Source organism: Raphanus sativus, chromosome 1 (assembly GCF_000801105.2).
Source record: "Raphanus sativus cultivar WK10039 chromosome 1, ASM80110v3, whole genome shotgun sequence".
Lineage (NCBI taxonomy): Eukaryota > Viridiplantae > Streptophyta > Magnoliopsida > Brassicales > Brassicaceae > Raphanus > Raphanus sativus.
In genome coordinates, this window is record NC_079511.1 from 25,065,941 (window position 1) to 25,081,855 (window position 15,915).

At 36.6% G+C, this 15,915-nt stretch overlaps 3 protein-coding genes and 1 pseudogene across 3 annotated transcripts; 2 read left to right on the top strand and 2 right to left on the bottom strand.

The window, feature by feature from the left end:
* The first annotated feature begins 646 nt into the window (after positions 1 to 646).
* On the top strand, positions 647 to 2,840 carry LOC108838752 (proton pump-interactor 4). Its single transcript, XM_018611659.2, has 5 exons — positions 647 to 804; positions 941 to 1,234; positions 1,310 to 1,501; positions 1,573 to 1,671; positions 1,891 to 2,840. Exons 1-5 carry the CDS (start codon positions 745 to 747, stop codon positions 2,542 to 2,544), a joined length of 1,299 nt encoding a protein of 432 aa, XP_018467161.2. The 5' UTR covers positions 647 to 744; the 3' UTR covers positions 2,545 to 2,840.
* A 1,587-nt stretch (positions 2,841 to 4,427) lies between these two features.
* On the bottom strand, positions 4,428 to 4,969 carry LOC108859995 (protein GRIM REAPER). The gene has a single exon (XM_018633905.2). It carries the CDS (start codon positions 4,931 to 4,933, stop codon positions 4,430 to 4,432), a length of 504 nt encoding a protein of 167 aa, XP_018489407.1. The 5' UTR covers positions 4,934 to 4,969; the 3' UTR covers positions 4,428 to 4,429.
* A 4,287-nt stretch (positions 4,970 to 9,256) lies between these two features.
* On the top strand, positions 9,257 to 15,652 carry LOC108858098 (agamous-like MADS-box protein AGL18; annotated as a pseudogene).
* LOC130497763 (uncharacterized mitochondrial protein AtMg00810-like) lies at positions 11,293 to 11,640 on the bottom strand. The gene has a single exon (XM_056990898.1). It carries the CDS (start codon positions 11,638 to 11,640, stop codon positions 11,293 to 11,295), a length of 348 nt encoding a protein of 115 aa, XP_056846878.1.
* Positions 15,653 to 15,915: the final 263 nt, after the last annotated feature.

The following is a 15,915-nucleotide window of genomic DNA, read 5'->3' on the forward strand; positions in this document are numbered from 1 at the left end:
TTTAAATTGCGAGTAGGAAAATGATTTTTTTTCCTTCTGGTTGAGTTGCATTAACTGGATTAGAAAAACAAGTCGGTGGTAATGAAGGTACGTATGGACCACGTTTATACCTGAAATTAATAATAAACATTTAATATTCTTCTTCTTGATATTAATTTTTTTTAATACAGATTAGTTAATTGAGACTAGCATAGAATTGACTGTTGACCCTCAAGAACCTATGAGCTGGTTAATGAGAATTAAATCATTAATTAATAACGTAGAACCTTGTATTTTTTACTTTGAATATCTATTAGCTGGTAAAGTTAGAGAAGAATATATTTTTTTGTCACGAGAGAAGAACTCTTTAAATCATTGAAATCGTTGAAAGATTTAGAGAAGAGCTCTTTAAATCGTTGAAATTTATCTATAAATATCTTTTGAAAAAAACTATTAAAATATTTTTAATGAAAATAATACCATAATAGCAGCCTTTAGGAGAAAAAATAAATAAATTAGATATTTCTAATAGAAACAAGAAATAAAAAATTGAAATGCGAAGGTAAAAAGCAAAAAAAAAATCTTGAATTGAAATATGTTCTAAAAATCAAAAGATTTATTATTAAAAATAGAGCAGCCTTTAGGAGGAAAAAACGTAATCTTTCTTGTTTGGATATTCAAGAAGAAACAAAGAAACATAAAAAAATCGAAATGTGAACGCAAAATCGAGGCTTTTAATCTTTAGAACTCAGCTTTCTCCTTCTTATGGGATCAACAAAAAGTCTGCCCTCTCTCTCTGTCGTACTACTTCCGAAACATCTTCTCGTATGTTCTGTTCTTCTTCTTCCTTAAAGCTTAAACCTTTATTACATCTTCAGTTAAAACCCTTTGAAGACTCTGTTCTGTTTTGTCATAAAGGTCTGATCTTTATTTGTTTTTTTTTGGTGGTTTCGTGGGACAGGAGCAAATGGGTTCTTCTCCGGTTTCAATCTGCGATGCGCGACGGCTTGTAATCGGGAAGTCAAACGGAGATCTGTCGTCGAGAGAGACAACGGAGGAAGAAGACTACGCTGTGTTGTTCTCCGGTGAGGAGGAAGGAGAGTGGTGTGGAGAGAATCGTTTTTGTTTCTACTTTGTTAAGCAGTTTGCTTACGATGACCCTGAGATTAAGGCTAAGATCGATGAAGCTGATAATGAGATTTATAATTGTAACAGTGAGAGGATTCACATTGCTAACAGTTTGAAAGCCAAAAGGGTAAAAGCTTCCTCCTTTTTTGTTGATTTTTTATGGTCACAAGTTGTGTTAAAATTGTGTGATCTTTGGTTTAAGGCTGAGAGATTGTCTTTGGTTGCTTCGTTGGAGAGTTTGACAATGGATCAAGAAGTTAACAGCTTGAGGGAGAGGTTAAGTGAGGTTAACATGGAGATGGAGTTGTTGGATGCTCAATTGGGTCGTGTGATTGATCAAAGAGACAGAGCCTTTCAAAGGATTAAGTTCTTGAGGATCCAACGAGACAAAGGGGTTTGTGTTTTTTTTTTCAATGTCATTTTTTTTTATTAACTGGTGTTTAAAGTTTTTTTTTTTTTTTGTAGAATGCTGCGTTTTTCCAGAGCCGTGTTGTCATGAAGAAGGCTATAGAGTTAGCTGCTTCTGGAAACTTTAGAGATCTTGAAGAGCTTGCTAACTCCGAGGTTTGTTTCTGTCAGTCTATTGGGTCAGTGTTCTAAAAAAAATCGGTTTAGGCGGAGCCTGGCCATCTTTTCTGAACATTGATTAGGCGTCCGTCTAATCAATAATCCCATATAAAGCGCCTAGTTAGCTTCTAGCCATTTTTTTTTTTGAACTTTGGGGTGTTTATGTCTCTGAGGTTTGAGTTTTTGTGTTCTTACTTGGTCTTGTCTTTTGAATAGGTTGATAAATTTATGTCTCGTTGGAACAATGACAAAGCTTTTAGGGAGGATTACAAGAAAAGAATCTTGCCTTCACTTGATGAGCGGATTAGGAGCTCAGAAAGTGATGTAGATACTGAGGATAGAGATGAAACAGTGGGGAACATGGAAATAGAATTCAAGAGGTTTAGTAATGAGGAGGAGGAGGAGGAGGAGGAGGAGGAGAGTGATGAGAAGGAGGAAGAAGAGACTTTGAAGGAGAAGAAACGAGAAGAGCAGCTAGAGAAAGCTAAACTAGCGATGGAAAGGAAAAGGAAGCTACATGAGAAAGCTGCTGCTAGAGCTGCCGCAAGAGATAAGAAGGAAGCTGAGAAGAAACTCAAGGAGCTTGAGAAGAGAGCTAAGAAGAAGAAGAAGGATCTAGAGAGAACGCCAGAGACAGTCACTGAGGGATCAGAGCAGGAGAAGAATAGTAAGGAGAAACCACTAAATGGGAGATCAGCGAGTTGTAAACAGAGAAGTCTTAGGTACAGACATCACAAGAAAGGAAACGACACTGTTCCTAAAGCCATCTTAAAGCGTAGAAGAGCTCACAGGTTATGGGTTTGGAGTGTTTTCTCTGCTGCACTTGCGCTCGCTCTAGCTCTCTTCATTGTCTTCTATTACCTTCGATAAGTTAGATTAGAAGCTGATGGGATTGGCAACAACGTCTGTCTTGTTTAGTGTCATAAAATTTCAGAGTAGCCAAGAAATTTGCATTCATAGAGAGTTATGAGGCCTCTCCATGGATTCAAATGTCTTGACCATCTTGAAATTCATGATTCTAAACACAGACAGTTCGTAGTTTATATGTTTAGATCTGTTTGTTGACTTTTAGGAGACCAAGAATGCACTCTCTTAGTGGTGAGTAGCTTCATATTTGTATATACATGGAATCTTTTACATAAACAGAACTTGTGGATTGACACCAATTATTACATTAGCAAAGATCTCTTATGCTAACAATGTTATCCAAAAATGTGAAACAGTAATAACTGATTTGTTGTGTTATACATTTTATAATCTGTGTTGAGGAATCAGTTTCACTAATGGAAAAATTTGCTGATGTTACAGTAGTTGCTCAGGGAGGTTACCCTGAGGTCATTTTTCATCTTTGTAGAAAATCTTTTCATAGAAAGCTGATAAGTTTTGCTGTAGAGTCGTCTTTTGTCTTAAGGCTGAGTGGTACAGGATCTCGGTTGGACATTCTGACGTCTAAACTAATGATCTTTGTCCGAGTCTGAATTCACTTATATATAAATTGTTCCATTATCTTGCTCTGAAGTAATCTGATCTTTCATAGATTGGGAGTGTTTCTGTAAGAAGCCTTTGCTAGTTCTTGAATACGGACCTCCTAGCTATGATGAGGATCACTTTCAACCTCAACAATTTTCGTAGTGTTTTTCCTACCTGAACTTTGTTACCATGCATATTTCATTTCAGAAAAATAAATTATAAACTACATGAACTAGAACATAAACGATGCCCAAAAGTCTGAGAGTATATGACCTAGGTTCACATAGGGCTATTTTACTCCATCAAATAAATGAATAATCTAAGTATTACTTATTTTGAGTATCACAATATATTTTAAGATTCTAAGTAGTTTTTTTCTTAGGTTTTCTCGTATATTTGAGGTTTCAGGTATATTTTGGCATTCAATATAATTAAATTTTCTAGTTAAATGAATATATTTTGTTTTAGGTATTTGTAGATTTCTTGGAGTTTCAAGTATATATTTTGAGTTTTTGTGTATTTTATAGTTTTTCTGGGTTTTGGTTATATTTTCAGTTTTTTTTTGGATTTTAAGAATTTTAGGTTTTTCGGATTTTAGAATATTTTTTTAAAAAAATTGAGTACATTTTTTTCGAGTAAAATTTAGAAAAAAATTACATGTGACATTTAACTTACCAGAAATCAGACATATGACATTTTACTCGGTAGTTATGAAATTTTCCCTAGAAAGTATATATGTGGCATTTGACTCAACATGGTTTATCAACACAATTTAATACTTCATGTTTTTTTTTTTGAAATAAATGTTAGTCTAGAATAAAATAGATACGGTAAAAAAAGCCGGATAGAGTGTTTATTCGGAACGTCTCAGGACCGTCTACCACTTGATCTTAGCAGATGGACGGTAAAAAAAGTTTAGGTAGGAAAATTTACAGCATAAATTGTTGAAGTTGGTTCGGTAAGATGAATACTAATTCGCTGGGAACATTTAGCTTCCTCTTTGCCATGAACTTAATTTCTGCATTGGCTTGACTGATTTTTCTGATAATAGTTTACAAAGGATTAAGTATAACATTTTCTTTCTTTTTTATTTAATAATTATATTTGTGTTACATATGTATACTCACCCACAAAATCATTACGTGCATATGCATGAAGATTTTGTATACTTGAAATCCTTACAATATGCTATAACGGTCTCTTCCACAAAACAAAACAAAACAATATAAAAGCTCAAAAATACAATATAAATTATAACACTCAATTTCAATTATTTTAAAAAAAATTAAGCATACCCACAATATCCATACTCACACTTAACCCCGGACTTACACTTTCTAGTGCACTTCCCACAATGGTTAGGGTTAAAGTTAACGTACGTGCAAACACCACCGCAACAACGCTGCCCAAAACCGCATTTGTGGCCGCATCGACCGCAGTTATTCATGTCTCCAAGAATATTTCGACAATGCCTCTTGCAGCAATGCAATAGGCTAGTGCCATTGTTAGCTTTTACTCCATTGCAAATGTTGTAACTCTCCACGTGACATTTCATTCCCTTCTTGATCTTCTTGTATTGAGAAACTAGCAATCTAGTTTTGGATGAAACTGTCGCGTTTGAGAGTATCGTGGGAGTTTCATCAAGAATGTAAAACTCGGGGTCTTCTTCGTCGGTAACTTCATCAGCTAAAACTGAATGGGGATTCGATGTTGTTGTTATTAGGATGTATAGGATTAAGGAGAGAAGTGAGGTGGTTTTAATGAAAGTATTAGGAATCTTAATGACCATTTTTGTGTGTTCGAGTAAAAGTTTAGCCAAAGAGAGATTGGCTTTGGAGCAGAGAAGAAGCAATGAAAGGAAGAGTGGGACTTAAGAGAAGATCTGTGCTCTTGCAAATGAAGGGGTATTTTAAGGCAGCAACAAACATTATTGTAAATTCTGTTTTTAATAAAAAACAGAATTTAAAAAATTTATAGGTTATTGCTTAAAATGAATTGATTATTCCTCAAATCTAGGCTGCCACAAGTGATCGTTGTCTAGATGAAGTCATACACGTTTGGATCTCATTGGTGGAAATGGTTTTTTGAAGACGGTAAAATTAGTTTCTGAAGACTTTTGGAAGAGACATAATATCAAAAAGTTAAAATATCAATTAAAACGTGTAAAAATTATTTTTAATTTACATGTCAAATCTTCAATTTTTGGGATTATTAAGAGGTTTTGAAACAAAATTCTTGATTATTCAAATCTAAAACTAAATTGTGTAATATTAGTTTTGTTTCTATATATATTTTTCATTATTGTATATATACTCAGTTAAACTAATCTTTAGTTTAACTTTGTTTCTCTTTTTCTTTTTGACATCATATTCTTCAACTTTGATTTTGTTTTAACAATTATGTTAATGGTTTTACTACCTACTTTTTACCTTCTGCCACTATTCATTTCTTTTCATCACTATGTTGATTAATTTTTCAGAAATTTATCTGTCAAAAGACAAATTCAAATCCTATTCCTTATTTGCGTTGTTACTTCCAATACAAACGATTTATGTATAACTCTCATGTCCTCGCCATGTATATTCTTAAACAAAAGGCAAATTTTGTTTTATTGTGCATTATAATACCTTACAATATACGTTAATATATGTAAATTCGATCTTGTTAGAAAAAAATGTAAATTCGATCTCGCTATTAACTAGATACGTGACTCCCTATAAGGAAACGATTAAATAAAGGAAGTCAATCGAATTAAGATTTAAAAATTCATGAATGGACAAATGGGAGAACAACACACATGCATGACTGATAAATAAACAGCACAAGTGCAATTCAACTGCATGTGCGTGAGTTGTCTCTTAAACCTATGTTTTAATTCAAACGTAGCACGTGTGTGTTATGACGGGGGAACAACTAAGATCCTTCTTATTTGGCACTAATGACGGTAAGAGTCACATACGAGTTACGCTTACTGCGCAACCAAACCTGGCGATTGCAATGTGATATTTTCTCTACGTGTCACCCTCAACATCCGTGATAGTCGTATCGCCACCGTCTAAGTTGATTACTTTACTCGGTCCATAAGCTCCATGAGCCATTGACCACTACGCTTTTCTCAAATATATATGTAAAGAAATAATGATCATGATTGTTCACGAATTATATATATGGGCATTGATTGATTTGATTCCTCAACTATGTGCCGTGAACATGACATGCTAAAAGCTATAAGTTTATAAAGCCTATACGTGTGGACAAAAATATAGAATACTTATTATAAGAAGAACATTAACACAGCTTATGTGAATCGAAGCTAGAGATGAACAAGCAATAGATGATAGAAAAATACAAGATGCAAAATCTTATAATCTAACACAAAGTTGAAAAAGACAGAAAAATCAAACATCTTTTTTTATGTACATAAGAAATTTTAATTGTCTATTTAAACAAGTAATATTTTGTCTTCTTCTCTTCTTTTTGTCTTCAAGAGATTACAGATCAATCAATCTACAATAGCCGTGATGTACAACTTGAACTCAAAGTCACAACATGACTCTTGAGTTTAGCGATCATATATTCCGTTTGTAGAACACATACTCTTATAATTTTGTGTAATAGTGAGTTTCCTTAGCAGCAAACAAAAAGAACTGTTTAGCAAAAAACAAAGAAACAAAGAACTGGATGATTTTGTACATAAACCAAAGTCCAGAACTTCTAAATCTACCATCTATTAAAGCAAACTACGGTTCCTATTAACGGAAAAATAATATTGGACATAAATTTTAGTCAGACCTAAAGAAAAGAGAATATCATAGCCCCTGTTCCACATGCCCACATTTGGACTTCTAGTTTCATGAATTCGACATCAATCATAGAAATTCAAGATGGCTAGCTCTACTGCACATTCTAACTGTGAGATGTCAATCAAAGTGAGATGTCAAACAAAGTCTCACATTGGATATTAGATAAAGTAAAGTCTAATATATAAAGCGATGTCCAACTCTAATTAGTACGAGACTTTTTGGGATGGAAACCAAAAGTAAATTCATGCGGGCTTGCCATTAAGGCCCAAAGTGGACAATATCGTACTAATCAGATAAATAGAGTTGGACATGGGCTCACGCAATCCCAACAATTGGTATCAGAGCGGTTTGACGAAGAGATGCAAAAGACCAAAATACCTTTTAAGTAAGAACGGGTAGAAGATGAATAAGAAGATCTGTTTGCAGAAACGTTAGAAGATCATGGAACCTGTGATGTTGTGGGAGAAGCATTCTCAAAGGAAAGCCCTGTGATTAGGAAACACACAAGAGATAAGTTGTGGTTCTTAGTTTGAGGTGGAGAATGTGAGATGTCAAACAAAGTCCCACATTGGATATTAGACAAAGTAAAGTCTAATATATAAAGAGATGTCCAACTCTAATTAGTACGAGGTCTTTTGGGATGGAAACCAAAAGTAAATCCATGCGGGCTTGCCATTAAAGCTCAAAGTAGACAATATCGTACTAATCAGATAAATAGAGTTGGACATGGGCTCACGCAATCCCAACAATTGGTATCAGAGCGGTTTGACGAAGAGATGCAAAAGACCAAAATACCCTTTAAGTAAGAACAGGTAGAAGATGAATAAGAAGATCTGTTTGCAGAAACGTTAGAAGATCATGGAACCTGTGATGTTGTGCGAGAAGCATTCTCAAAGGAAAGCCATGTGATTAGGAAACACACGAGAGATGAGTTGTGGTTCTTAGTTTGAGGGAAAAAAATGTGAGATGTCAATCTAAGTCCCACATTGGATATTAGACAAAATAAAGTCTAATATATAAAGAGATGTCCAACTCTAATTAGTACGAGGCCTTTTGAGATGAAAACCAAAAGTAAATCCATGCGGACTTGCCATTAAAGCCCAAAATGGACAATATCGTACTAATCAGATAAATAGAGTTAGACATGGGCTCACGCAATCCCAACACTAACAAATTACATACAAGTAATTCAAGCTTCACCGACTGTGTACGATGAGGGGACCAAGTGATACATACTAGTAACATATATTTTTTGTTTTTTGTAACACAATACACTAGTAACAGATTTTCAATGATTTGTTATTGTAAAAGCTCAATCAATAGAATTCCAGAATTGTAAACTTGTTCTTTAAGAAACATTTCTGATGCTTAAATTGTCTAATATATTTTCTTTCAAGTATATATCAGTTAATGTTGTCAAATATAGTTAAGCAATAAGTTTTTACAATCCCACAGATACTAAACCAGTGAGAGAGAATGTTGGCAAGACTACCTAATCACTGTTATGGTAAAAAAGTCAGCATATACAATTTATAAAATCTAACAGAAATCAATAGCGTAAAATGCAAAGTTGTGAAGGTTGTCATTTCACATGTTTACATTGATCAAAGAGGGTTTAGGAGCATAACACAAAACAAAAACATTAAAGATTCAAGGAAACTACGACTACAGTCTAGTAGTTTATTACCAACATTGATCTACAAGAGACTCCAAGATAATGATATCTGATGACAAGGACGAGGCAGTGTAATACATTCAAGCACCGAACTAACTAAAAATTTTTTTTTTAAAAGACAGAATTAAGTAAAATTAATAAATATTCTTCGAAGCAACATAAAGATTACTAATATTGGTTACAATGATGAAGGCTAAGAGGAGCACAAAAAAAAATATACATTAAAAATTTAAGGAAACTACTACCACAATTTTCACGAGTCTCACCAATGTTAATCTACAAGACTAAAATACATCCATTTCATAAAAGTGAGGCCCTATAATACGAAAAAGCAAACTAAAGAAATAACTAACCCATATATTGTACTTCTAAGTTCTATCCCAATTTTCGGTGCCAAATAATCAATTTTTTTTATTAGGCACAGAGAACTTCTCTAAACAGTAACTGACAAATCGAACGGTCTTTTGCTTATTCCACGATTCTGCAGACGATTTAACTCCGTCCCAATACTTTGTTGTATATTAAGCTCAATAAAAAGTAGGCCCAACAATTTTATTGTAGGCCCAATACATAATATTGGACTTAGCATTTAATCGACATAAAGAAAAAAGGAAACCATATTCCATGTGTTTATTATTTGTTGGTTATATATTTTCAGTCAGACGGTTACATACAAAGAAAGGCTTGCAACTTTCATTTTGCTCTCTGTTTTCGATTTTACAGAGCAGAGCAGACTGATTGTGTTGAGAGAAGAAGAATAAGAAGAAGAAGATGGGGAGAGGAAAGATTGAGTTAAAGAAGATCGAGAAGGCGAACAGTCTTCAAGTCAGATTTACAAACAGACGCAAAGTGTTGATGAAGAAGGCGAACCATCTTTCGATCTCTGTGACGCGGACGTCGCCCTTATCGTCTTCTCCAACACCGGCCAGGTTTACCATTTCTCTAGCCGCAGGTAAATCTAAACAAAAAACGATTCTTTTCGTTTTGAGATTTGGAAAAAATATCAACTTTCTTTGTTCCTTGTGTCCAAAGAAAACAGAGCAGATTATAAATCTTAGGGTTTTATATGTTTAAGGACTCGGATTAGTAATTATACCACCATACAAGGGTCGATTTTAATCTTTAGAGACTGATTAACGGAGGTTTTGTGTTTAAGTATGGAGCAAATTCTCTCTAGATATGGGTACAGTGCTGCTGATCATAGACTAAGAGAACAACAGCAGCTTCTACTCTGTTCTTCTTCTCAAGAAAATGGTGTTGTGGTATGAGTAACTTATCATCTATAAGAAGTAGTGATAAACACTTGTTATCCCTTTCCTTTACATGGACTCCTCCGTCGTTGTTGCAGTTGCGTAAAGATGAATATATGACGAGTGAATTTAAGAGATTACAGCTTGCAATCGAGTATGTCTCTCTCTCTCTCTAGACCTAAACATGTGTGTCTGTTTCTTGTGTTAAAAGTTTCGGCCTTTTATTATTTTTTTCTTGGATCTTATTTCTCAGCCAGTTGAATGATAGCTTGCTTAGTGTCAAAGATCAAAAGGTGCAGACAGACAATTTTTTAAATTCAAAAGACTGAATCATCATCATCATCATCTCGAGCTGTGTTTCATTTGCTTATTACGCTTTACCAGGAGAAAAGAGCATTGGGAGAGAACCGACTTTTGCGCAAACAGGTAAAAAGATATTGTTAAAATCGTCTTACAAGTAGCTCACTCTGGTCCCCTACTGATTCAAATCTAATTTACCCCTCAGATAGAGTCGATGGTGGGGAGAGGTTCATCAGGACCACAAGTAGAGCCCGAGAGCTCTTCATCAGACGAAGATGACGAGAATGACAACCATTATTGAAACGTAAACCTCAAGACCAAAGTATCAAACCTCAAATTCAAGAACTCACTTTATTAATGCTTAAGAAACAACCTCAAAAACTTAAGCTCTCAAATCTGATAAGTTATATCACATCATGGCACCTTCTTATATAGGTCTAATATTTTCCTAAACTCATTAGTAAATACAATTGTTTAGATAACTCTCAATCTTTCTAATCCTAATCTCAGTAGGATAACTTAGAGCCTAAGTTATCTACAAGCTTAAATCAACAATCTCCCCTTTAAGCTTGTAAACACAACCCTTCACATCTTCAACACCAATGAGATCTCTCATCTCCTTGAACTTCAGCCTCCCAAGTGCCTTAGTTAATATATCAGCCTTTTGTTTGGTTCCAGCCACATGCTCCACGGTTAGGAGTCCATTTTCGATGCACTCACAGATGAAATGGAACCGTCTATGAATATGCTTGCTGCGTCCATGAAAGACCGGGTTTTTGGTGAGGGCAATGGCTGACTTATTATCAATATATATGACTGCCTTCGTGACTTCTCCTTCCATGATCTCACTGAGAAGATCCTGCAACCAAATCTCCTGTTTTGCAGTCTCTGTGGCGGCCATGAATTCAGCCTCGCATGAAGACAAAGCCACTATTTCCTGCTTTTGGGAACACCAAGTAACAGGACACTGATTCAAATAAAAAACATGGCCAGTAGTGCTCTTGCCATCATCCGGATCAACGTTATAGCTACTATCGCTAAAACCTGCAGGTCCTTTAACTCCTCTGTCCTTCTTGTAACATAAACCATACGACATAGTACCTTTTAGGTACCTTAATATCTACTTTAATGCAGCACCGTGTGATACCTTCGGGTCATGCATATAGCGAGACACGACTCCTACACACTGCGCTAAGTCAGGACGTGTGTGTATCAAGTATCTCAGACATCCAATGTTACGCCTGAACTCATTGTTGTTTATCCCTTCTTCCTTCTCTGCCTTAGACAATTTCAGACCAGGATCCAACAGAACTTGAGCTGCATTACAATCAATCATCCCTGCTTCCTCAAGAATCTTAGCTGCGTACCGCTCCTGCTTTAGTATGATTCCACCGTCAAGCTGCAACACCTCTATCCCAAGATAGTATGTTAGTTTACCTAGGTCTGTCATCTCAAACTTACTCGCCATCTCTTCCTTAAAAACTCGAATTACCTCACAATTACTTCCAGTGATCAGTAGATCATCAACGTAGACCGCAACCAATAACACTGATCCCTTTGTTTGCCGATGGAACAACGAAGGTTCCTTAGAACACTTAGCAAAGCCTAGCTCCTTGAGAATTCCTTTTAGCTTAATGTTCCACGCTCTGGGAGCTTACTTCAAACCGTAGAGAGCCTTATGAAGCTTATACACCTTGTTCTCGCTACCCTTCACTTTGAAACCCTCAGGTTGAGATACATATACTTCTTCCTGCAAGTCTCCATGAAGAAACGCCGTCTTCACATCAAGGTGGTGAATTTCCCACCCATTCGATGCTGCTAAGGCAATAAGTACCCGTACTGTCTCAAGTCTTGCAACAGGCGCAAAGACCTCCTCATAATCAATCATACAGCATTGTACATAGCCTTTGGCAACAAGTCTAGCTTTGTGCTTATTGATACTCCCGTCTGCATTCCTCTTTACTTTGAAAACCCACTTAAGCCCTATGGCTTTGCATCCATCAGGTAGCTCCATAAGTGTCCAAGTCTTGTTTTTTTAATAGACAAGATCTCATCTTCACATGCCTCTCTCCAAACTTTCTGACTTTTAGCCTCATTCCAGTCTCACGGCTCGTCGTCGAGCATCAAGAGCATTCTTTCACTCTCCACGTTCTCTAATATAAGCACATAGTCACTCAGATAGCTTGGACGTTGACTCTGTCTAGATGACTTTCTCAAACCCGTTGGATCCTCTGTTTCATCGTCATCTTCTCCACTACTGTCGCTGTTCTCATCAGATTCTTTGCTGCTACTGTTCTCACTATCCTCTTCATCGTATAGTTTAGACTCAAATGAGACCAAACCATTCCCTGCTTCGCGCTTCTCCTCTGTTTTATTCCACTCCCACTGTGTATCTTCACAAAACAGAACATCTCTGCTTACGATTATCTTTCAAGTGGTCGGATCATACAGACGATAGGCTTTCGAGCCTGGCTCAGTTCCCAGATGCACCAAAGCACGAGATCTATCTTCAAGTTTCTTCAAGAAGGGTGCTTCTTTCTTCGCGTAACAGACGCATCCAAACACGCGAAGATGCTCAACATTAGGTTTCCTTCCTTTATAGCTCGCATATGGCGTTAGATCCTTTAGTGTTCTGGTTGCCACTCGATTTATAATATATGTCGAATGCCTGACAGCTTCTCCCCAGAGATAATTGGGCACATACATGTGCTTCATTGTGCTCCTCGTCATCTCTAGTAGTGTTCTGTTTCATCGCTCCACAACTCCATTCTGCTGAGGCGAGTATGGTGCCGTTAAATGACGCAAGATCCCATGAAGATCACAGAACTCGTTGAATTCGCAGGAGGTGAACTCACCGCCCCTATCAGTCCGAAACGTCTTGACTCTCTTCCCTGTCTCTCTCTCAACAGTACTCTTGAACACTTTAAATTTCGCAAACGCTTCTCCCTTTTCTTTCATCAAAATCGACCACATATAGTGACTATGATCGTCTATCAAGACAAAGATATATCTGTTCTTAGATGCTGTCTCAGGAGAGATTGGTATGCAATGATCTCCATGGACAAGCTCTAAGATTTGTGAGGCTCGATAAAGGGTAGACTTTGGGAACGAGAGACGCTGTTGTTTTCACATCATACAAGACCCACATACTTCTTTCTCAATCGTCATGTCTGGTATCCCAGTAACTAGACTCTTCCTCGTCATGTTCCTCATATTTTGTACACTGGTATGTCCCAATCTTGCGTGCCAAGTCTTCGAGTCATCACTGAGACTTACATATTGGAGATAGTTAACATCATCAACTTTCATGGTTACCTTGTATAGCCGATTTTTGGCTCTAGATGCTTTTACCAGCAAGTTACCATTGCGATCGTATAACGTCAAGTAGTCCTCTCTCATCCGAACCTCGCAGCCAGATTCCGTGGCTTGACCAAGACTAATAATGTTGCTCTTGAGATTTGGAATATAATACACATCGCTTAGGAACTTCTTCTTCCCATCTTTGCATATGAAGAAGATTGTGCCTTTTCCTTTTATCTCTATGTGAGTATCATCACTGAATCTCACTCTGCCTGTTATGGTCTCGTCAAGACTCGAGAAGTATTCTCGAGTCCCTGTCATATGGTTGGAAGCTCCGTTATCTAAATACCACATCTCATCTCTGTCTTTGCAACTCTCCAACCTACTAGGCATTATGTTCTCTTCATTGAGATACACAACCTCATGAATCATCAGCTTATCAGCTGCTTGTGTGTCTTCTTCAATATTTTCAACATCGTGAATCATCAATTCTTCAGCCTCACGCGTACTCTCGTCATCATTCTCATGAGTCTCTTGTATTTTGAGCAAACGGTCAGGACAATTATACGCATAATGTCCTGTTTTATCACACCTGAAACACACCACCTTTGATGTGTCTCTACCATCCTTCCAGTCACCACGATTTGATGAATCTCTGCCTTCCTTATACTCTCTTTGATTATTATGTCGTCCTCGACCTCTTCCTCTGTTACCAAACCTTCCACCTTGACCTCTGCCCCGAGTGTAGGTTCCCTGATAGGCTTGTGAAGCTTCATTAGCATACATAAGCTTTCCTTGAGTCTCCTCTTGCTCCTCATCATTAGTTCTCTCTTCAAAAGCTTTTAACCTCCCCACTATATCTTCAAAAGTCGTAGTGTTATCAAGCACTTGTTCGAGAGCAGCTGTGATGTGAATGAACTTCTTGCGTGGAAGACTACTCAAGAATTTCTTCACTAGCTTAGGTTCATCAATATATGCTCCCAAAGCTGATGATTTTGATGACATCTCAGCTAGCTTGGCGGAGAAGTCATCGACTGTTTCCGTGTCTTTCATCTTTATTCTGGCAAAATCATTCATTAATGTCTGCAATCGAGCTTCCCAGACTCTCTCAGCTCCCACATATCTCGATCTTATTGCTTCCCATACTTCTTTTGCTGTCTCTAAGTTACCAACCGTTAACATCAACGCCTCATGTATACTTTGAAACAACAAAGCTTGCGCCATGTCGTTTTTCTCATCATCCTTAATCCCCGGCTCACAAGCTTTCCACACCTTGTGTACTTTGAGGGCTGCCTTCATGCGCATGTTCCAGACCGTGTAGTTTGTAGCAGTTAACATCGGACATTGGATACTAGAGCGGCTGCCTTCTTTGGATTTTGTCGATACGACAAGACCTATATCATCCTTATCTCCCATATTTCTCGTAGCTTCAATCTCTGTTTACTATTTCAATTTATTAAGTTCTGATACCACGTATTGAAACGTAAACCTCAAGACCAAAGTATCAAACCTCAAACTCAAGAACTCACTTTATTAATGCTTAAGAAACAACCTTAAAAACTTAAGCTCTCAAATCTGATAAGTTGTACCACATCATGGCACCTCCTTATATAGCTCTAATATTTTCCTGAACTCATTAGTAAATACAATTGTTTAGATAACTCTCAATCTTTCTAATCCTAATCTCATTAGGATAACTTAGAGCCTAAGTTATCTACAAGCTTAAATCAACAACCATTCCGATACTTCCTTGCAGCTGGGCTAAGACAAAAACAAAAGCCCTATCTTGTTTTCCAAGTTTTTTCCTATCTGTTGAATTAACTTGTGTTTTTTTTTGGCTTCCTTTCAGCTGGGGAAAGAGAAGGAAGCTGAAGATCGAACCGCCCTGTGATAACTCTGGAAGTCAAGCGTCTTCAGATTGATCTATATCAATCGCTCTCTTTAGTTTTGGTGTTTGGTATTAGAGAGGTTTTATTGTGCATCCTTCTTTGTTTAGTATAGAGTTTGCTTTACGTTTTTAGGTTATTAAACAGAACACCTAAAACATCGAGGAATCGGGAGAAGTACATATCAAAATGTGCATCCAATTTTTTTTTTCTTTTTTGCTTTATTACTAACTAATAATTTTGCCTGATTCCACTTGGACAATAGTAACTTTAATACACTGCCTAATTGTGAAGTTGTCATTTCACATGTTTGCATTGATCAAAGAGGGTTAGGAGCATATATAGCACAAAACATAAACACACTAAAGATTCAACATAACTACGACCACAATCTGCAGGTGTGTCACACCTACATTGATTTACAAGACACTCCAATATACATATATTTCATAAAAATAAGAGACACTATAATACATACAAGCACCGATCCAACTTTAAATTAACTAAATATTTTTGTAATCAGCATAAAGATTACTAACAGTGATCATTGAAGGTTA

What these genes read in the sequence shown, in the direction of transcription:
- LOC108838752 (XM_018611659.2), top strand. Translation starts at nt 745, where the DNA reads ATGGGATCAACAAAAAGTCTGCCCTCTCTCTCTGTCGTACTACTTCCG. An exon ending in GGATCCAACGAGACAAAGGG is followed by an intron (nt 1,502 to 1,572) that starts GTTTGTGTTTTT and finishes TTTTTTTTGTAG; the next exon opens with AATGCTGCGTTTTTCCAGAG. An exon ending in AAGAGCTTGCTAACTCCGAG is followed by an intron (nt 1,672 to 1,890) that starts GTTTGTTTCTGT and finishes TCTTTTGAATAG; the next exon opens with GTTGATAAATTTATGTCTCG.
- LOC108859995 (XM_018633905.2), bottom strand. Translation starts at nt 4,933, where the DNA reads ATGGTCATTAAGATTCCTAATACTTTCATTAAAACCACCTCACTTCTC.
- LOC130497763 (XM_056990898.1), bottom strand. Translation starts at nt 11,640, where the DNA reads ATGGCGAGTAAGTTTGAGATGACAGACCTAGGTAAACTAACATACTAT.